Genomic DNA, 22064 nt, shown 5'->3' on the forward strand with positions numbered 1-22064 from the left:
AGGCAGTGGAGAACGGCCCAAAGCCTTGGGACCCTGCACCCATGTGGGAGACCTGGAAGAAGCTCCTGGCTTCGGATCAGCTCAGCTCCGTCCTCTCTGTGTTCACTTGGGGAGTGAATCAGTCGATGGAAAATCTTTCTGTCCCCTCCATACAATCTACCTTTCCAACAAATTTAATAAAACTTTAACAAAAATTTAAAATGCCAGCCCTTGTAGGTCCAAGCTGCTCCTGCCATTGCTACCCACCTTGGCTCTTTATTTTTTTAAGATTTATTTATTTTTAATTACAAAGTCAGATATATAGAGAGGAGGAGAGGCAGAGAGGAAGATATTCCATCCGATGATTCAGTCCCCAAGTGACCACAAAGTTGCTCCAATCCGAAGCCAGGAGCCAGAAACCTTCTCCAGGTCTCCCACATGGGTGCAGGGTCCCAAGGCTCTGGGCCATTCTCGACTGTTTTCCCAGGCCACAAGCAGGGAGCTAGATGAGAAGTGGAGCTGCTGGGATTAGAACCAGCTCCCAATGGGATCCCAGCGCATTCAAAGCGAGGACTTTAGCCACTAGGCCATGGCGCCGGGCCCCATGGCTCACTTTGCACAAACGATCTACAGAGCAGCTGAACTGACTCAAACCACGTGACTACATAGATCCGACCCAGAGCATCATGCATAATAAAGTACAGGATTGGCATGCTCTAGAATGTATAGATATACAATGAATTTTTTATACATTAAAATGATCAAGCATGGTTTTCTAAAAAGGAAGGTATGCCCATTAATAAAATTTTCCTTTTTAAAAAAAAAATGATTTCCATTGGAAAGGCAGATTTATAGAGAGAAGAAGAGACACAAAGAAATATCTTCCATCCACTGGTTCATCCCACTGTAACAGCCACAGCTGAGCCAATCCAAGGCCAGGAGCCAGGAGCTGCTTCTTTGTCTCCCACGCAAGTGCAGAGTCCCAAGGTTTTGGGCCATCCTCTGCTGCTTTCTCAGGCCACAAGCAGGGAGCTGGATGGGAGGCAGAATAGCTTAGCACAGGAAGCAGCACCCCTATGGGATCCTGCTGCTTGGAGGTAGGGGGTTAGCCAGCTGAGCCATGCACCAGCCCTAACATTTTCTGTATGATAGCAGCAAAGTTGTCATTCTTGCGTCTTGGTGATAAACTGAATGTTTCATGGGAACATCTCATGTAATGTTATTACGTAGGTTACAAGGAGCTATTTTCATATCCTAAGAACATCACAAGTCAAAAAGTGCTGACGGACTTCATTTTGGTGAGCGAAAACATTTTCTCCATTCTCTGAGTCTTCCTCTATCAAGAGTTAGTGGTCTCGGGGTTGGAGGAAAGATGGGGTTTAAATTAAAAAAAAAAAAATTAGTAGTCCAATGGGTTAAATTAGGACCCATTCCCTCTTTGGGCTGCTGTGTTGGCAGGCTCTTTATTTCACTAGTAATGGTATGTGAATCTGTTACAGAAAAATTGAAAATTAAAGAGTAGAAACAAATCACCAGTCTGTATGTAACTGATATTAATGATTTTGACATTTTTTCTAAAAATAATAATAGCAATAATTTGAAAGGAAGAGATAAAAATAGTTCACCTGCTGGAATTCCATCCAGATCTCCTAGTTGGGTGCAGGGGCGTGGGCACCAGGGGCATCCTCCACTGCTCTCCCGAGTACATCAACAGGAAGCTCATCAGAAGTATTTGGGACTCTGATTGGCACCGCTGTGGAATGCCAGGGGCGTCACGTGCCGTGCCCCAGCTCCAGTCCCTTGAACAATTTACTTGGGTCTGTGTTTATTCTCTCTCCCAATGGAGCAGGCTAAGAATGGCCAGGCTCCCACCAAGTCCAGGCTGGTGAACCCAGGGGTGGTTTGAGGGCTGTTTCTCCCATGCACGCAACAGCCATACACAAGCAAGTGGCAAGTGATAAAGATATGAAATAAACGGAAGGGATATAGTTACCGCAATGATGGCACATCGCTAAGCCCTCGTTAAAAGACGCACTTCAGGAAATGGTTCCAGTTAATGGTGAATTCACCCAAAAAGGACTGAGTGCTCTTTTGTTTTGTCTCCTCCAGTCAGCCACGCCTACCATGGGGAACACAGACTTCTGGAAAACCCTACGGTACTTAAGTTTACTGTACCCCGCTCAAGGGTTACGGAACATTCTCCTGATATCTGACGGGCACCTCCAGAATGAGAGCCTGACCTTACAGCTCGTGAAAAGGAGTGTCCACCACACCAGGCTGTTCACCTGTGGAATTGGGTAAGTCCTGACCACCTGGAAGGATCTTGCATCTGCTTGTTCATTCCCCAGATGACCCCAACAGCTGGAGCTGAGCTGACCTGAAGCCAGGAGCTTCTGCTGGATCTCCCCTGTGGGTGCAGGGGCCCAAGCATCCGGGTCAGCCTCCACTGCTTTCCCAGGCTCTTTTTCAGGGAGCTGGATCGGAAGTGGAGCAGCTGGGACACAGATTCAGTGTTCATGTTGAGAAGCAAGCATCAGAGGTGGAGGCTTAATTTGCCAAACCACAATGCGGACTAGCTGCAGTTCATCTTTTTTTTTTTTTTCAAAGATGCATTTGTTTGAAAGGCAGTGCTACAGAAACAGAGAGAGAGAGAGAGAGAATCTTGCAAGTCGCTTGTTGCTCTCCAAGGCTACAGTGGTAGGACTAGGCCAGGCCAACGCCAGGGGCCTGAAATTCCATCCAGATGGTATTGACATGCAAGCACTTGGGCCATCTGCTGGGCTCCCAGTTGTGTTAGCAACAGCTGGATCATAAAGTATGGCACCTGGGATTCAAACCAGCAGCTCAGATAGTGGCTTAACCTGCTCTGCTACAACATGAGAATCAGAAATTAGTTCTTAGTGAAATATTATCAACAGAAACCTGATAGGACCAATGCCTTTTAAATATCAAGAATTCTCTTTGCTTCAGTGAGCATCATTTCTTTATACTTCCTGCATTTCGGTGTGTATCCAGTTTTAAGACATAAATATTATTGGGCCCAGTGAGATAGCCTACTAATTAAATCCTTGCCGTGCACGCGCTGGGATCCCATATGGGCACCAGTTTGTGTCCCGGCAGCTCCACTTCCCATCCAGCTCCCTGCTTGTGGCCTGGGAAAGCAGTGCAGGATGGCCCAAGACCTGGGAGGGACCCTGCACCCATGTGGGAGACCCAGAAGAAGCTCCTGGCTCCTGGCTTCAGATTGGCTTAGCTCTGGCCCTTGCAGCCACTTGGCGAGTGAACCAGTAGATGGAAGATCTTTCTCTCTGTCTTTTCTTCCCTCTGCATATCTGCCTTTCCAATAAAAAATAAAAATGTGTCTAGAGTGTTTTGAACATCAAACTGTGATATTTTTTCAGTGCCTCTGCGAATCGTCACATCTTGAGGACTTTGTCCCAGTACGGTGCTGGAGTGTTTGAATATTTTAATTCAAACTCCAAACATAGTTGGAAGAAACAGGTACGTGTTTAATCACCCTCATTTTTTTTAAAGATTTATTTATTTATTGCAAAGTCAGATATACAGAGAGGAGGAGAGACAGAGAGGAATATCTTCCATTCGATGATTCACTCCCCAAGTGAGCGCAACGGCCGATGCTATGCCGATCCGAAGCCAGGAGCCAGGAACCACTTCTGGGTATCTCACACCGGTGCAGGGTCCCAAGGCCTTGGTCCGTCCTCGACTGCTTTCCCAAGCCACAAGCAGGGAGCTGGATGGGAAGTGGAGCTGCCGGGATTAGAACCAGCACCCATATGGGATCCCGGGCATGTTCAAGGCAAGGACTTTAGCCGCTAGGCCACGCCACCGGGCCCAACTCACCCTCATTTTATGCTCTTATGTGGAAGATGAGCTTCACGAGTCTAAATGATGAGAACCAGCGTGTTTGCTGGGCTGGCAAGGGGCGCTGTGGACAGACCTACGGACAGGTGGGCTCCTGCCCATGTGCTGCTGCTCTGGCAAGAGCACCATCCCTGTAGGATTTGGCCAGTTGCCCAGGTAACAGTTGGATTTCTGTTTTATGAAGTGTTGTGTGTTGATTTTTGGAGGTGAGCTATGATGTGTGTTTTGCTGGGATTTTTATTGTGGTCAATGAGACACAAAACATCCCAATGTGCAGTGGCTGTGCAGTGCCCAGCTCTGTGGCATGTGCACGGGGTCTATAGTAGCATGCTTGTGGCCCTGGCATGCCACGGGGCTGGAGCTGGGGCATGGCAGGTGACATCCAATGATGTTGTAGTCGTGTCCTGTCGCAGAGCTTTTTCATCTCCCTTTAAACAGTAGCTGCCATCCCCTCCTCTCCCTTGGCACCTGCTGTGCCCTCCAGGGCTCTAGCAGCCTTCCTGTTCCAGGTATGCCCTATCCACATAAATCCCTTTGGTGACTGCTTTAATTCACGTAACATAATGTATTCAAGGCTCAGCTTGTGCGCCAGAATTTCCTTGTCTTTAAGGCTGAATAATGGTCCATGACCACGTGTTGACCACCTGGTCATCGGTGGATGGACCCTCGGGTGGCTTCCACCCTTTGGTGGTTGCGAATGATGCTGGTGTGAAGGTTGGCATGCAGGGACCTGTCCGACCTCAGCATTCGTTTCCGGGCAGCTGAGAAGTGACACTGCTGGATCCTGTGGTCACCCCGTGGGTGGCTTAGGGCTGCCATGCTGTCTCCCTCAGCAGCTGCTCCATCTCGTATTGCCACTGGCCACACATCGGCACTGCTTCTTACGTTTTTGTTTTTGTCTGTTTAATAGCAGCCATCGTAACGGATATAAAGTTACATATCGTCATGATTTCTATTTACGTTCTCTATTCACTCTTGGTGCTGGCTGGCTGTTTTTAAAATGTGCTTATTTATTTGAAAGCCAGGGTTAAATGAAGAGCAAGGAGAGACAGGGCGATCTTCCATCTGCTGGGTCACGCCATAGATGCCTATCTTGTGGCCAGGCAGGAGCCAGGAGCCCAGGGCTTTTTCAAGTTCTCCCGTATGGGCTCAGATGCCCAAGTACTTGAACCATCATTGACTTCCTCCAGCAGGAAGCTGAATCAGAATAGGATTAGCATGGATTTGAACTGGTACTCCTGTGTGGGCATCTCAAGTGCAGCACATTCTTTTTTTTTTTTAAGATTATTTGTTGAGGGTCCAGAGTGGTAGCCTAGTGGCTAAAGTCCTCACCTTGCACATGCCGGAATCCCATATGGGCACCGGTACTAATCCCAGTGGCCCATTTCCCATCCAGCTCCCTGCTTGTGGCCTAGGAAAGCAGTCAAGAACGGCCCTAAGCCTTGGGACCCTGCGCCGGCGTGGGAGACTTGGAAGAAGCTCCTGGCTTCAGATCAGCACAGCTCCAGCCATTACGGCCACTTGGGGAGTGAATCATCGAACAGAAGATCTTTCTCTCTGTCTCTCCTCCTCTCTGTATATCTGCAATTGCAATAAAAATTAAATAAATCCTTTTAAAAAAATACACACTTGGTCTATATCTTTTTAAAAAAAAAAAGGTATATTTATTTTTTTGGAAAGTCAGATATACAGAGAGGAGGAGAAACAGAGAAAAGTCTTTCTTCTGCTGATTCATTCTCCAAGTGGCCACAACAGCCAGGGCTGAACAGGTCCAAAACTAGGAGCCTCTTCCAGGTCTCCCACGGGGGTGCAGGGTCCCACAGCTTTGGGCCATCTTCAACTAATTTCCCAGGTCACAAGCAGGGAGCTAGATGAGAAGTGGAGCAGCTGGGACATGAACCGGCACCCATATGGGATCTCAGCATGTGCAAAGCAAGGACTTTAACCACTAGGCTACCACGCCAGGCCCAGACACTTGTTTCTAATCTTCCTTTCTATTCTTCCTGTTTCTGGGGAAAGAAGGGAGAGGAAGAGAAGGCCACTGCCAGCAGCCTAACCGCAGCTGTAGCTGAGGTCGTGGGACGGCCTTTCAGTGTCATGCTGAGGTCCCGGATGTGGAGCATGTCTCAAGGGTGCTGCTTTGGTGGCTTCAGTAGTTCTGAGATGCTGTTGATTCCGTTGTTCCACGGAAGAGGTGATCCCTCCAGGCTTGCCCAGACACCTGCTGCCGAAGCTCAGCCAGGAGTGTGGTCCAACTTGTCCTGCCCTCTGTGGGCAGGCCTCCATGATCTGTCATGTCCGCCGTGTGTGTCTTGTCATGTGGTCCACTGCACAGCTGTGTCCCCACTGCTCCAGCAATCAAAGAGGCCTGGTTTAAAAAAATGAAAGAATTAAAAAAAAAAAAAGAAAAGAGAATTCATTAGCTAATGGCATAGACCCAGGAGGCTTTGTAAATTTAAGCCATGTAATAGTGATGTTGTGTAACATTTTGTCTAGCTCTTTTTGGAAAAGAGCCATTATCAGGAAGGAGGAAAAAAAAAGAATCTGTAAAATTCCTAATGTAATAATAATAATGTAAACATGCGTGTCATGGGTCCAGCATGATGGCTCAGTGGCTAAACCTTTCCCTTTGAAAGGGCCAGGATCCCAGATGGCACCAGCTTTGTGTCCTAGCTGCTGCATTTCCCATCCAGCTCCCTGCTTGTGGCCTAGGAAAGCAGTCGAGGACTGCCTAAAGCCTTGGGACCCTGCACCCTTGTGGGAGACCCTGAAGAAGCTCCTGGCTCCTGGCTTCAGGTCGACTCAGCTCCGGCAACTGGGGCCACTTGGGGAGTGACCCAGCAGACAGAAGATCTTTCTCTGTGTCTCTCCTCTCTGTAAATCTGCCTTTCCACTAAAAATAAATAAATGCTAAAGCAATCTGTCGCGCCCACGTGTCTTACCGCCCAGCAATAAGACGCAGACGCGAGTGAAGCCTCCTGCGGTAAAATTTATTGTGCACACCAACATGAAGAGGCCCAGATCCCGGCAGTCTGTCTGCTCTTATGTGCTGTCTGGCCCCGCCTCCGCCGATGATAGGTCGGCGTCATGATTACGCAGGGTTCTGGGCGACTGGATTCGTCAGTCCCAGTGTTTACGTGCCTGCCGCGCCGCAGCTCACTGCGCATGCGCTAGGCGCCTGCGCAGTACTGCGAAGGCTACATGACTCTGCACCAAACACCAAGATGTGGCTTCTCTGGCCGGCGCCATTTTGGGTACGGCATGTAGCCAGTACATACAGATATGGCTGGCAACAGCAATCAAATAAACAAATGCAAAATAAAACAAAAACATGTGTGTCACCTTGAACAAGAAATAATTGCTGTTTTATTAACAGATAGAAGAGCAAATGGCCAGGCTGCATTCTCCAAGTTGCCACTCTGTCTCTGTCAAGTGGCAGCAGCTCAGTCTGGATGCCCCTGAGCCCCTGCAGGCCCCCGCCCAGGTGCCCTCCTTGTTTCACAACGACCGGCTCCTCGTCTATGGATTCATTCCCCATTGTACACAGGTAGGCAGGTGCACAAGTCGTGCTATTGGGAAGAGCAATCCATTTTGCTACTTTTTTTTCTTTCTTCCTTCTCTTCCTGAGTAGCAGATTTTCCCCTTGTGGGGACACAGCTGGGTGTTAGCCTGGGGCTCACGAGGCTTCTGTCAGTGAGAAGGGGGAACCGTCATCGAGAGAACCACTGTGGACTCAGCAGAAGCTGGAATGGAAACCTAGGAGGAGTTTGTGTCTTTCCCATTGCAGGCAACTCTGTGTGCGCTGATTGAAGAGAAGGAATTCCAGGCCATGGTGTCGACTACCGAGCTCCAGAAGACAACGGGAACTGTGAGATTCTATACTTAAACTTTGGGCCAAAAGTCTTAATCGTGTGTTTCCGTGTGTGGGTGCATTCTTCCTTTGTTGTACATGACGCAGAGCTTGGTCATGTGTACATACAAAGATGGGACCAAGTACACAGCTGACTCACAGCCCAGGGGCCTCATGTCTGAACGACCCCATGGGCACTGGTACGAATAATTGCCCTATGGAGAGTTTCAAAGATGCTCATGACCCAATGAAGGCTCATTGTCAAGGCAATAGCCACACTATTGATAAATGTCCATCACAGCATTACTGCGTCAGGGTCAACTACATGCTATGTTGAAGATGTAGTTTTCCGTTTTGAAATGAAAAGCAAATTAATTACGAAATGAAAATCTCCAGGCTCCTTCCTTCTCACTCCACCCGTGGTCTCCATCACGTGGACTTTGCCCTCGTTGACCAGTGCTTTGCCCTCACTCTGTATCCTACATCTGAGTCTTCACTGCCCGGAGTGTGTGTGTCCCAGCAGGGGAGGGCTCAGCCCCCCAGGACACTCACAGGCCCTGGGTGGTATACTGGGGCATCCACAGCCTGCCCAGGCTCGGTCATATGCTCTTACAGCTCACAGAACCCAGGAAACCCCTTCCTCCCCGTCTTTGTGTCATCAAGCATGATATAAACGCACACAGAGACTGCCAGGGCAGGGGTGGCCCAGGGCAAGGCTGGAAGGGTACCCAGTGCTGGACTTCCTGTCCAACATGTGGATGTGCCCAAGCCAGGTGCCCTCTGGGCCCATTGGTCAGGTTTCCCGCAGTTGTCATCAAGCAGGAGGCTCCTGGGCTCACTGACCACTGGTGATTAACTGTGCCAGGAGGCCGAGGCTGAAAGTCCCTCCAACCGCAGGCAGACATGCTCCCATCCAAGTTAACATACACATGCGCACAATCGCAAGGGAATAACAAACCTGGCCTTGGGAGTCCCTGAAGGAGCTTTGGGACCTACTGCACACGCTCCAGTTTGACCTTGAAAACACTGAGCTGTGTATTCCATGCATGTAATTTGTTAGTCATGGGACTACTTGCATATCCAAGCAAATCATATCCCGGTTATTACTGTGTTTCTAAGGTGAGATGCAGTTTACTTTTTGACAGTGGATCAATATAATTGACAATATTTGCCAATGGCTTAATGCATGGAATTTTGCGAAATATTGATATTGCTTCAAAAATTGAAGCTAAGGGTTCAAAGGATTTTTTTTTTAATTTATTTGAAAGACAGAGTTGCAGAGACAGGAGAGACACAGAGAGAGGTTCACTCAGCTGATTTGCTCCCCAACTGGCCACAATGGCTGGAGCTGAGCTGGTCCAAAGCCAGGAGCCAGGAGCTTCTTCCAGGTCCCTGACATGGGTGCAGGGGCCCAAGGCCTTGAGCCATCCTCTGCTGCCTCCCCAGGCTGTTAGCAGGGACCTGGATCTGAAGTAGAGAAGCCAGTACTCCACGCAGCACTCATGGGATGCTGGCGCCGCAGGCGGAAGTTCAACTTGCTATGCTAAAGTGCTGGACGCAGATCAAAGAATTTTTACCTGGAAACAGATTGTTCTCTGTAAAATCATAGTCTTGAAGGTCAGCCTTCCCCTGTGGATGGATGGGATTACTGAAAACTGCTGTTGCCACTGGAGGTCAGTTCCTCACCCTAGTCTTCACCTACAGGGGCTGTGGTCCCCGTTCCTGGCTGCACACCCCAGTCCCAGCCCGGCTTCTCCTATTGCGGAACAGCAGTTTTAAATTGCCAAAATGAATTGGAGTGGCAAAATGGTCTTTGGTAGAAAAAAAGCAAACCTCAGGCAACAGAAAACATGCAGTTGAGAAAACAGGGCTGTGTCTGCAGGCTGACTGCAAGGCGCTCGAGGGAAGCTTTGAGGGTGAGGGGAGATTCTGTATCTTCATTTCGGTAGTGGCCGTGTGGCTGAAAACGTGTGTGAAAACTCATCATATTGCGTCCCGCCACATGTCAACTCCAGCTGTTTTTAAAAGAGGCTTGTAAGTCTTGGGTGAGAAGCCATCTGAATCTCTTTCTCCTTTGCTGCTAAAACACAGATGATTCACAAGCTGACAGCGCGAGCTCTGATCAGAGACTATGAAGACGGCATTCTCCATGAAAACGAGACAAATCATGAGGTTCGGTCTTTTCCTTGTAGAAACCAGTATGCCTTGTTCTTGCTCAGTCTTAATGAGTTTACCCAAGGAGGTGGAAGGTAAGGACAGTTGCGTGGAGAACAGAACCAGGGGCCAGGGAGCTTGTAGCACTGCATCTGAGACATCCATGCAGGGAGTGTGGGTGCCCGGGGACTCCTGGTGTTTTCCCGGGAACTCTGAGATGCAGAGAGGGGTGACATGGGACTCAGAGACTATGCAGAGAGTGCCTGCATGGGAGGCCATCTCGGCTCCTGTGCTCGTGCTGTTGGTATTCCCAGCCTAGTGTGAAGGCAAGAACAGGGCTGTGAAAGACCTGCCCGAGGCACCCAGCACTCTCTCCTCGCTGTGAAGGGCCCTGGCCGAAGCTCTCAGCCATCCAGCTCAGCCTGACTGTCCAGCTGGTCACCCAGAGACTGTTCGTGTGAATGAAGTGAGCATGTTGGTATTCCATGCAATCCCAAGATGGTGCCGGATACCAGGCTGGCCAGGGGCCCTAACAGGCATGGCAGATGCTCACTGGTCTCCTGAGCATTCTTGGATCACAGTGTTGTGTTCACAGCCCTTTGATCTCTGAAGGCAACTCACCAGGTCCAGCCTGGGACCATCCTCAACAGCCAGCCAGCCCCTTGAGTTCCTCTGTGGACTGAGGGCTCTGGCCACTGGTGGGCACTTTTTGTAAAGTCCAGGAACTCCTCTTCCTGTGGCAGAGCCAAGTCAGCTGACCCTGTGTTGCAGACATCTACCTGAGAATCCTGGACAGGACCCTGGACCTAGAATTCAGATTGAAATACTCACTATAAGTCAGGAAAATACCTGTTTACGTCATTTAATGATCCTCTGAGCGTGCGCAGCTAATAGATGCCAATAAAACAGGTCATGCTTTCTTTTTTTTTTTTTTCCTCCCCTAGATGAAGAAGCAAACTTTGAAATCTGTCATCATTAAGCTCAGCAAAGAAAATTCTCTTATAACGCAATTTACCAGCTTTGTGGCAGTTGAGAAAAGGGTATGTGTGCTTACTGATGTTTCTATGTTATGGAAGCTACTCTCGCTCTGTGTTTCAAAGGGCTGTGTTTCAAAGGGGGGAAGACCAGCAGGACTCAGAAGGGTCTCCCATCCATGGTGGTCTGCACCAAGATTTCTGATGAACCTCCCTAAAAGTGTATATTGTTTTTAATGCTATTAATAGCTGCAGATGTAAATTTAAAGTATTCTATCATTTGGTTGCATGTTTGGCACTTCCGACCTTTTGTTAATCCAACACCCTCAAAAAATAGATCAAGCCTAGTTCCCTGTCCCTTCCCAGAGGCCCTCTTCTCTTCCTTAGTTCACAGAAAAATCCATGGAAAGCACTCAGCACAGCTCTCGGCAGCACCCCTCAACCAAGGAGGCTTGTCTGTGCACCTTTGCTTGAACTCATGGCCCAGGACCCAAGACCCAAGCTTACAGAGAGACGCAGTGCGAATCCAACACCCACAAGGCTATAGAACGTGCGATAATCACTAATTTGCGAATGTCTTTTTTGATTGTAACCCAATTTTGAGTCCATGTAGGACGGTGATGGGGCACCTTTTCCTAATATACCAAACATCTCAACACTCATTGCCGAAGAAGATGTCGACTTCCTGCCTTACATGAGCTGGGAGGAGAAGCAGCCAAGTCCCAGGGCGGCACAGGTAAGCCCTTGTCACCCCGTCAGGAGACGTGAGCTTTCATATTCCCATTCCACGGTTGCAACAGCGTGCTGTCTCCTGCACCTGCCGGTTGCTCCCCTTATGATGGAAAATGCAGCTTTGTAAAAACATTGCCGCATTCCTGAGCAGCCACGACACATCAGTGTAGCTACAAAGCACAGAAATGGAGCAACTGCAACGATGCTTCGGTCGTGGAGCGATATGCTGCCATACAGGTAACTAGTCAATCAGATAACAGGAGAGCACTTCCGGAAGTTTATCAAGGGCTTGGGGTTTGATGCAGCGGTTAAGACGCCATTCCGGATGCTCACAGCCCATTGTCAGAGGGTCTGTGTTGCAGCCTAGCTCCACTCCCAATCTCCCAAACTTCTTCCTGATGAGCAGCCGGACAGGTAGCAGGTGGTGGCTGAGGTTCTTCGGACAACCAGACTGAGTTCTGGGTTTTGGGTTCCGACCTGGGCCAGGCTGCTGTGGCAGGCATTTGGAGACTAAGCCAGTGGGCTAGAAAAATATTTCTCTGTCTCTGCTTGTCTGTCTCTCTCCCTCCGTGTTCTCAGCCTTCCAAATGAATTAATGCATGAGTAAATAACAGTTCTTTAAAGTTTATAGAAAGTGAAATTTAAGGGCCTGGCACAATAGCCTAGTTGCTAAAGTCCTTGCCTTGCACCCAACCATTGTAGCCAATGGGGAGTTAACCAGCAATAGAAGATCTTTCTCTCTATATCTCTGCCTTTTCAATAAAAATAAACACTTTTAAATGGAATTGAAGTTTATTTCTATGCAAACCATTTTGCAATCCATACAGTGTTTCATAATGTACATTCTATATGAACTTTTTGCAAACCTCCTCTATACATGGATTTCAAAATCATTTGCACCAAAATAATCATTTGATTCTGTTTTGCATAAACTTTTTAAAGTGCCATTGCACATTTCATGTGATTGACTGGATGCTAATTGTTCTTCAATTTGTCTTGACAATTTTAATGGGCTCTGACCAAATTGCCTTGTCTCAGATCATAGTAACAGACAGCAGCAATGTAACAAGTGAGGCTGTCGGGGCAGGCGTCAGTGCAGTGGCCATCCTTCTGTCTGCCCAGGCCTCCTCCCGCAGCCTTGGCTCAACTCCTGGCCCTTCCTGCTCAGGTGCACTGTGTGAGGCAGCAGCTGATGGCACTGGACTTGGGTCCCCGCCGCCCATACAATAGACCGGGACTGGGTTCTGGGTCCCTGACTTCGGCCTGTCCCAGCCCTGGCTATTGCGTGCAATTGGGACATGAACCAGCATTTGGAAGATTTCTTATATTTTTTTTCTCTCTCTCTCCCCATTCAAATACAATGAAAATGAGTAAATGAATAAATATTTTTAAAAGAGAGGCTGCTACTCTGTCCTCTGCTTACCCCATCGTATAATTTGATTTTTTTTTTAATGGAGGGGTTGGGGTGGGCATGTGACGTGTCAGTTATTTCACTGCTTGGGATGCCTGCAGCCCAGATCAGAGGCTAGAGGTTGACTCAGCTTTGCTTCTTGTCTAGCTTCCTGCTAATATACATCTGAGAGGCTACAGGCAATGACGCAAGTGCTTGGACCCTTGCGCCCCACGGGAGAGACTCAAACTGAATCCTGGGGCCCCTGGCTTTGACGTGGCTCAGCCCGAGATGGGGCGGGTATTTGGGGAGTGAACCAAGTCATGAAAGGTCTCACTGCCTTTCAAATTAAATAAAAGATACACGCTAAAAGAATCTTTGTAAATGTGAGAGACAGAAGTAGAGAGTTCTCTCTCAGCTGCCCACTAAGGTGGTGCTCATCCAGAGCCTGGAGGCAGGAACCTGGAGCCAGGAGCCTGGAGGTAGGAGCTGGGAGCCTGGAGGCAGGAGCCGGGAGCCTGGAGGCAGGAGCCTGGAGCCAGAAGCCTAAAACCAGGAGCCTGGAGCCAGGAGCCTGGAGGCAGGAACCAGGAGCCAAGAGCCTGGAGCCAGGAGCCTGGAGGCAGGAACCTGGAGCCGGGAGCCTGGAGCCAGAAGCCTGAAACCAGGAGCCTGGAGCCTGGAGCCTGGAGCCAGGAGCCAAGAGCCAGGAGCCAGGAGCTGGGAGGCAGGAACCAGGAGCCAGGAGCCAGGAGCCTGGAGCCAGAAGCCTGAAATCAGGAGCCTGGAGCATGGAGCCTGGAGCCTGGAGCCAGGAGCTGGGAGCCAGGAGCTGGGAGCCAGGAACCAGGAGCCAGGAACCTGGAGCCAGGAGCCGGGAGGCAGGAGGCAGGAGCCAGGAGCCTGGAGCCTGGAGCCTAGTCTCCCATGTGACTGTCAGGAAAACAATTGCTTGAGCCACCATCACTGTTCCCAGGAGCTGGCAATGGGAATTGAACCCAAGCACTCTGGTTGGGAATCATAGATAAGCACTCATCACCTTCCCCCAACTACCAAATGTTGATCCTTGAAAATTTGATACACATTGGAGACATTTTCATTTTCACTTCTTTCTTAAATGAAAGGGAATGTGTCTCATATTCTTAAGAGCCTATGTATCACTTTCTCTTTTTTAAGATAGTAATTATCTTAAAATTATCTTAATTGTAATATAATCACAATTATTGTAATTATAACAATCATCTAATTAGATTTATTTGTTTAATTGAAAGGCAAAGTTACAGAAGAAGCAGAAGGCCAGAGAGGTCATTCATTTGCTGATGAACTCCACAAGTGGCTGCCAATTCAGGGGGCAAGTCAGACAGAGTCAGGAGCTCAGAACTCCAACACGGTGACAGGACCCAAGCACTAGGGGCTGTCGTATGCTGCACTCCCAGGCATATTAGCAGGGTACTGGATTGGAGGTGGAGCAGCTGGGACTTACACCAGAGCCCCTATGGGATGGGAGAGTTGCAGACAGCACCTTAGCCTACTGTACCACAAACCACTCCAATTAAAAAAAAAAAAGTCCTTTTCTGTATATTCTCTGTTCATGTCATTATCTTCCTTTAAAATTGAGATACTAGTCATCTCCTTGTTTGCTGCAATGATGGACTTAATATATGGAGTTGATAATTGTACACATGGACTAATGAGTGATGGTCAATAGCCAAAGTTTACAGATATTTTTTCAGATTTATTATTATTTTTTTAATCAGAAAGTCAGAAGGAGAGACAGAGAGAAGAATCTTCTGTCTGCTAGTTCACTCCCCAAGAGGCTGCAACAGCTAGAGCTGAGCTGATGTGCAGTCAGTCAGAAGCCAGGAGCTTCTTCTGGGTATCTCATACAGGTGCAGGGTCCCAAAACTTTGGGCCATTCTCTACTGCTTTCCCAGGCCCAAAACAGAGAGCCAGGATACAAACTGACACCCGTGTGGGATCCTGGAACATGCAAGGCAAGACCTTGAGCCACTAGGCTACCAAGGTAGGGACCAGCATCAGACTTTTTTTTTTTTTTTTTTTGATGATGATGTTTACATAGTTGATCAGGGTGGGAAGGGTCAAGCATCAGGGCAAAGAGGGTGAGACCATTGTTTACACATTTTTTTTCTCCTCCATGTACCTGATGGGGATATAAAAGGAGAGAAGCCACACCCAGCCTCCCAACCTCCTCAGCACCCGGAGATGGGGAACAGCCACCCACCTGATGTCATCCCAGGGTCCTCTTGGTAGAGAGCATTTTCGGAGAGTGGTTCCGATAGTTCTGAGATGCTGTTGATAGAGTTGTTCCAAAGATGAGGAAATCCTTCCAAGGTCAGCTGGCTGCCGTAATCCCCATTCACCCAGAAACTTGCTGTCAAGCTTCACTGGGGTAGTTGATCAGTTTGTTCTGACTTGCTTTATCTGCAGACCATTGGGTGCTGCGGCCAAGCCCAACCCTGCCCACCACAGGCTCGGCCCTTAGGGACCACAGGGTGCCTGCAGCCCTGCCAGTCAATAACCCTCACTGACTCAGCACCCCAGCTCTAGTTCCGGTGCCTGCCGGCATGTGCAGTGGACCGATCCGGTCTATCCCATTCAGATCTCATTGGCCATTGACGCATAACTCAACCAATCCGCTCCATCCTAGTGTCAGAGAGAGGCATAAGGGAGGACGGTTTGAGACAGAATGTAATTTACATATCAGCAACTAGAGGGAGTTGACTTGAGCCTATGAGGGTTCCCACCCCTCCACCTGAAGCAGCTATGCCTGAGGTTTAGGGAATTTCCGGCCTGTGAATTTCCATATCAACTGATCGCACAGGTTCTCCGCAGGATCGCAGCTACAGCCCTACACCTGCAAAGCTTCCCCACGTCCTCTCTCGTCTTCCTACGTCTCCTTATTTGTTTTAGAAAAGTTTGCCATGGAAAAACGAGTCCCTTATGAGTTATGAAAATAGTTCCCAATTCCCATGTGTATTTTAATAGTTTCCTCTTCTCACACAGATCTTCCTAATATTTATTTTATTTGAGGGACAGAACAAGAGAGAGAAAAAGAATGCTCCAACCCCTGGTTCGCTTTCTAAAAGGCCACCACAGTAGGTCTGGACCAGAGCAAAGTCAGGAGCCAAGGGGTCTCCCACGCAGGCGGCAGAGGCCTGAGTTTGGGACCATTTTTTGATGCTTTCCAAAGCAGAGAACCAGATCAGAAACAGAGTGGCCAGGAGTCTTCCGAGCACTCTTGATATGGCGTGTTGTCGCAAGCTGCATTTAATCCCCCTGGCCACAGTGCTGTGCCCGGTCATTGGATATGTTATGCAACTAAGACTTTATTTTGTTTCGCATTTTTTGTTGTTGTTGTTGTTGTTATCCTGCTTAGAATTGGGACCCAGCACCCACTGGAGGACCCAAAAAACTCTAGGCTCCTGGCTTTGTCTAGCCCAGCCCTGGTCACCACAGCCATTTGAGGAATGAATCATCAGACGGAAGGTTCTCGCTTTCTCTATAATTCTTTCAAGTAAATACATTTTTTAAGATTTTTATTTTTCTTAGAAAGTCAAATTTACAGAGAGAGGAGGACAGACAGAGAGAAAGGCCTTGCATCTGCTGGTTCACTCCCCAAGTAGCCTCAACGGCTGGGATAAAAACTGGCGTCTGTATGGGATCCTGCTACATGCAAGGTGAGGACTTTAGCCACGAGGCTACCGCACTGGGCCCACGATGTTACATTTTTAAATGGTTCGTTTTACCATGGACCAGAGAGACCTTAATTGCATATTATCTCACCTGACTCCTCTCTGGTAAACACTTGCTCCATCCTCTGCTGCTTTCCCAGGCCATTAGCAGGGAGCAGGATTGAAGTGGCTCAGCCAGGACCCAAACCGGTGCCCATATGGAATGCAAGTGCTCCAAGGCAGAAGCTTAGTCTGATATACCAGTTCACCGGCCCTGAAACTACTCCTTGGAAAAATTCTTTTTTTTTTTTAAATTGAATTTGAAATGCAGAAAGACCATCTCCCAACCTCTGGATTATAACCTAAATGAATGCAATAGCTGGGCTGGGCCAGACCAATGCCTGGTGCTCCCTTCATCCAGGACTCCCTTGGGGTGACAAGGACCTGGGTGCTGGAGGACCCATCTGTGGGTTCTCAGCACTGTGGGGAATTCGACATAAAACACGGCAGCAACCTCATTTCTTGTCTCAAAGCAAAGACAGCTCTAGTATGCAAGGCAGGATTTATTTAGGAAAGAAGGAAAGAAAAGCTCAAGGGGTTTTTTCCTCGGCTTAATATAGAAATAGGAAGCCAGAACTGGTTGCAGACAGAGAAGTTTGACTGGTGAAGGGACCAGGTACATGGAAAGAAGAGGGAAGAGGAACGCGCCCCCTGAGAGAAAGACAGCCAGGAGCTGGGGTGTCCCTGGCGAGGAGAGAGGGAGAGACACACCAGGGGGTGAGGAAGGGTCTTGGAGTTTTAAGGGTTCCTGACCCCTCTCAATTGGCTGGGAACCTAGAGGTAAAAGGTTCCCCATTGGTGGTCTCTCTTTTTTTTTTTAAGATTTATTTATTTTTATTACAAAGTCAGATATACAGAGAGGAGGAGAGACAGAGAGGAAGATCTTCAGTCCAATGATTCACTCCCCAAGTGAGCACAACGGCCAGTGCTGCGCCAATCCAAAGCCAGGAGCCTAGAGCCTCTTCCAGGTCTCCCACACGGGTGCACATGGGTTGGAAGCGGAGCAAGGCTCCAACCCAGGCTTCTCAGGCAGCATTTTAACCACTGGGCCCAGTGCTTGTCCCTACTTGTCTTTTGAAAACAGCTCTTGTAGCTAAAATCTGAGGCTAATTATTTCCACACTGTCTCAAAGACCTGTTGTCAGTATCAAACTGGATTTAGCTTGGATGTTCTTTTCCCAGGAACATTCTTTCCATTTGGATTCAGGCAATATTAGCAACAGCATCCTCATCCCATTTTGGCTTTACGTGTTTCTCATACTCTGGTGCAAAAATATTCATTTGTTTTCAATCTTCGGAAGTTTCCTTTCCTTTCCTTTCTTATTAATATTTCCAGAAAACGGAGGAAAAGACTGGCAGTGTGTATTTTGATTAGCTCATTTTCAGACTCATATACACACTGTGATTCTATTCAATGCAACCTCTGGGTTGGGTCACCTCTGTCCTCACTTTCTCCCTGTGAAGTGGGGGTGTACCCGGCTCTGAGGGGAGACCATAGCCCGGTCTCTGGAGGTGATGGCTGCTGGCACTTCCTTGCAGGGCTCAGCAGCCTTCTCTGCCTCGTGTTGGATGCAGAAGCTCTCGGGTGCTTTTCTCAGCGCTCCTGTCCTCGCATGCACGTGACGATTCTGGGACTGAGCCCTCTCTTGGGAGGAGTGTTGATCTTCTTTATGTTGTTTTTATCTGCAGGATCTTTCTTCAGCATCCCCTGCAGAGGACGCAGTGCAGGTAGAATATTCTGCTCTGTTTGATGTTGATGACGGTCTCACACTCGGTGCATGTCGCTATGAACGTCCCGCATTCGATGAATGTCGCTCTTATCTTTGCACACTCGAAGAATGTGAAGAAATGGAAATGCCATTGGGTTTAGGACATACGATTTTTGCTACTGAAGAGGACAGTGTGACGTATTTCGGAGAAGCCACGCCACCACCAAAAGTGATTGCCAATAGCTTTCCTCTGTCTGCCGATGCCGGAGCCGCCGTCTCCCTCACCTGCCCTCCTCCACCCCGTAGCCCAGCACCCATCCGTCCTCCCCCACCACTACCTGGGGGCATTCCTTTCTCTGCTTCTCTCACCTTCCTTACTCCATCCCTTAGCCCAGCACCCATCTCTCCTCCTGCACCACTACGTGAGGTCATTCCTTCCTCTGCTGCTCTCATCGCCCCTCGTCGTCTGTCCCGTAGCCCAGCACCCATCCCTCCTCCCCCACCACTATCTGAGGTCATTCCTCCCTCTGCTTTTCCCACCTTCCCTCCTCGACCCCCTAGCCCAGCTTTCATGCCGCTTTCCCCAGCACTACCTGGGGCCTTTAGTTCTTGTGCTTCCTGCCAAACAAAATTAAGCCTTGCTAGCAACGACCAAGAGATGGGGTCTCATCCCAGCCAGTTGCCCCAGGTCCTCACAGCAGGGACCTCTTGGGACACGCTTGGGGCTGAATTCTCAGCTCTACCTGCACCCCAGCCAGGGCTAAGCTTTAGCTCCGTTGGTGTCCTTTGTCAGAAGGCTCCCTCCCCGTCTCCTCCCAGATCCTCTACCACTGGTCCCAGCATAGCCTACCAATCCCATGATTCCACGGCTAATGTGAAGTTGAGTTCAAGAAGCTTCTTTCAAAGGCAACCTCTCAGGGATACCCTTGGCAATGCTCCTGCCAGATTAAAGTCAGCTAAAGTCAGATTAGGTTCTGCTGTGCAATTCAAACGCGGTGCTCTCTTGAGTTTTGAGGATTCTGTCGAAGTAGATGGTTCCCAGCAAAGTGATCAGCTTCCAAGCGAGATGTTAATGCAGCCAGATTCAGCTGTCAAAGACAGTAACTTGCCAATGGCTCCATACAGTGCAATCAAAGGAAGCAAAAGGAAAACCCAGCCCTTTAAGGCCGCAGGAGGAGGGCAGGCCGTGGACAGTCATCAGAGCTGGATGGGTGCTGTGACCTGCAGGAAGCTCTTCAGTCTACAAACCAAGGTACCCGTCTGCCCTGTAAATGCATGGTCTCTTTGTCCCTTGGCTGAAACGTGCCCGCCGCTCACCTTAGCTGGTCATCGGAACTGTCGGTGCCAGTCAGTACTAAAATAAGGGACGCATGCCAGGCGGTGAGGCACACTGCAGTCTTCCTCAAGAGAATTTTCCTCCCCACAAATGCCAAAACCCAAAGCAGCTAGCTGATAGAAGCGATGTGTTTGACACTGAGTGGCACTTGCCCCTTAGGCATTGAACCAGCTCCTTGTTTTGGTGCATTGTAATATTCCTCAGCCGACAGCGGCCCTGAACAGGTCACAAGGAATAACCTTCACATCGTAGCTGCTAAAATTGATGGAACTGCAATTCGTATGCAATTCCTGGTGGGAAGTAAAACCTGCATGCTGAAAGGCTTCTCTGGGCATGTTTTCCCAAGCGATTTGGGAATAGAGCTTCTATTCCCCCCGTAACAACGATGTCCTAGAGCTTATCATTCCATTGTCTAAGAAACATCCATCTTGCCCTTGTAACTGCCCTGGTGGAACTTGGTTTAATGAAGTAGAAGGGACTGTGCTGAGCCCAAGAATGTAAGGATGAGTCCTGGGTTCCCAGCCCCAGCACTCCGTGGTGACCTGAGCCTGTCTCCTCTTCCACATGATGGGGAGAAGGGTTTACAGGTTAAGGCAGGAAGGTCCTAACTGCCCAGCTGTCCTGTGCGAGCCTGGAGAGGAAAGCCACAGAGCAGCTGTGCCCCTGGCAGAGAGGGCGGGCCCTGCCACCAAGCTGCCGGGACCTCAGGCCTGCTTCAACCACCTGTGCTGTGTGACCAAGTCGCTCCTCCTCTCGCTGTCTCTCTGTCCTCGTCGGCAGATGTCACTGCTCCCTGTGTTAGTTCCCGCAGAGCCTAGGGGCTGTCCCCTTCAAAGTTAGGATCTGGGCCATGTCCAGATGCTGCATTCTCACATGCCCTGCACAACGTAGGCAAGGCGGGCACAGGGAAGGTGGAAGAGCAGCTTTAATGTAACTCCTTGGTATTTGGAGAGAAAAAAAGCTCTTCATCAGATTTCAGACTACCTAATGTTGAACCAAATGAATCAAGCAGGTGACCAGAGTATGTCATTAACAGTACTGCTTCATGCACTTAAAAACTCAGGCAGCAGGCTTTATTATGTCCAGTGCTAAAAAACCAGGAGGAAATTTCTAGAAGCGACAGATAAATTCACGCTATTGGTTGCAGTCATGGGGTGGTTCACAGCCATAAACATGTCCAAACACAACAGGTTTATATGTCAGTCATACCTCAGAAAAGAAGCTTTTAAAAGAAGAAATTATGCCATTTAGAAGTTTGAAAAACCTTGTGAGAGATTTAGAATGTTTCTAGACTTGTACATGTAGCCGCTTAGCATCTTGTGACACTGGGATTCCAGACTCTAGTGCTGTTGTACGGGGGCTTGGATACCTAGGTACTAAAACATTTACAAAGCTCGTAATGACTGAAATTCAGATAAATGGAAGCTTGTGTACCACTTCACCCCTTTTGTCACAACATTTCCGTGATGGAACTTCATTTTGTTTCTTAATTTCTTAGGATGGCTTCTGGAAACTTACACCCGAGCTAGGAGTTATGCTAAACGTTAAAGTGAATGCCTTATGCGGCTTCCTTGAGCAAAAAGGCATTGGCTCATTAGGTAAGTCTCATTTTTTTCCATTCACTGACGTTAAAATAGTCGTTGCATCTTCCATTCACTCATGGGTATGTTCCTAAAAACTAGTGAATTAACAGAGCAATTAAAAATGTTGTATACGAGTGGGATTATATTTGTTAAATATCAATGGAGACAGGAGATTAGTTGCCAGTCGTATGTTCCCCAGTAATTCTGGTGTCATACACGTCAGATTGCTGCCACGAGCAGTGCTAACTGCTGTAAAAACAGCACACAAGGCTTAGTAACTCCATGCCATCCAACGTCACCTGCCGGATCAGTTACTGGTCAGCAGGGAGGTTCCTCGTGTAGAACCCAGGCTGCTTCCACACTGTGGTTCTGCCACACACATCATGTGGCTTGCAAGTTCACCTGGCGAAAGCAACCAAGAAAGAAGATTTCATTCGCATCATCCGCAGACTAGACAACAGGAAGCAAACGTGGCAAGAACCAGTCACGGGCCCTACCAAGAGAGGAAGAGGAGAAGAAATTAATTCACTTTCTCCAGTTTTGTACTCAGGAAGAGAGAAGAACTTTTTTTTTTTAAAGATTTATTTTATTTTTATTGGAAAGGCAGATATACAGAGAGGAGAGACAGGAAGATCTTCCGTCCGATGATTCACTCCCCAAGTGACCGCAACGGCCAGTGCTGCGCCAATCCAAAACCAGGAGCCTCCTCTGGGTCTCCCACGCG

The 22064-nt window shown here is 48.7% G+C and overlaps 1 protein-coding gene across 1 annotated transcript in view; it reads left to right on the plus strand.

The window, feature by feature from the left end:
• The window catches only part of LOC121161742 (protein mono-ADP-ribosyltransferase PARP4-like), a 74570-nt gene that overhangs the window by 45675 nt on the left and 6831 nt on the right, over window positions 1-22064 (plus strand). Inside the window, exons 23-32 of the mRNA XM_040988344.1 lie at window positions 1210-1277; window positions 2089-2276; window positions 3381-3480; window positions 7238-7408; window positions 7649-7729; window positions 9803-9883; window positions 10810-10905; window positions 11453-11575; window positions 18402-19673; window positions 21256-21355. Coding sequence (XP_040844278.1) covers window positions 1210-1277; window positions 2089-2276; window positions 3381-3480; window positions 7238-7408; window positions 7649-7729; window positions 9803-9883; window positions 10810-10905; window positions 11453-11575; window positions 18402-19673; window positions 21256-21355 — 2280 coding nt within the window. The remainder of the gene's footprint in view (window positions 1-1209; window positions 1278-2088; window positions 2277-3380; window positions 3481-7237; window positions 7409-7648; window positions 7730-9802; window positions 9884-10809; window positions 10906-11452; window positions 11576-18401; window positions 19674-21255; window positions 21356-22064) is intronic.

This window comes from Ochotona curzoniae, unplaced genomic scaffold (genome assembly GCF_017591425.1).
Source record: "Ochotona curzoniae isolate NIBS_2020 unplaced genomic scaffold, NIBS_Ocur_1.0 contig_4838, whole genome shotgun sequence".
Taxonomy (NCBI): domain Eukaryota; kingdom Metazoa; phylum Chordata; class Mammalia; order Lagomorpha; family Ochotonidae; genus Ochotona; species Ochotona curzoniae.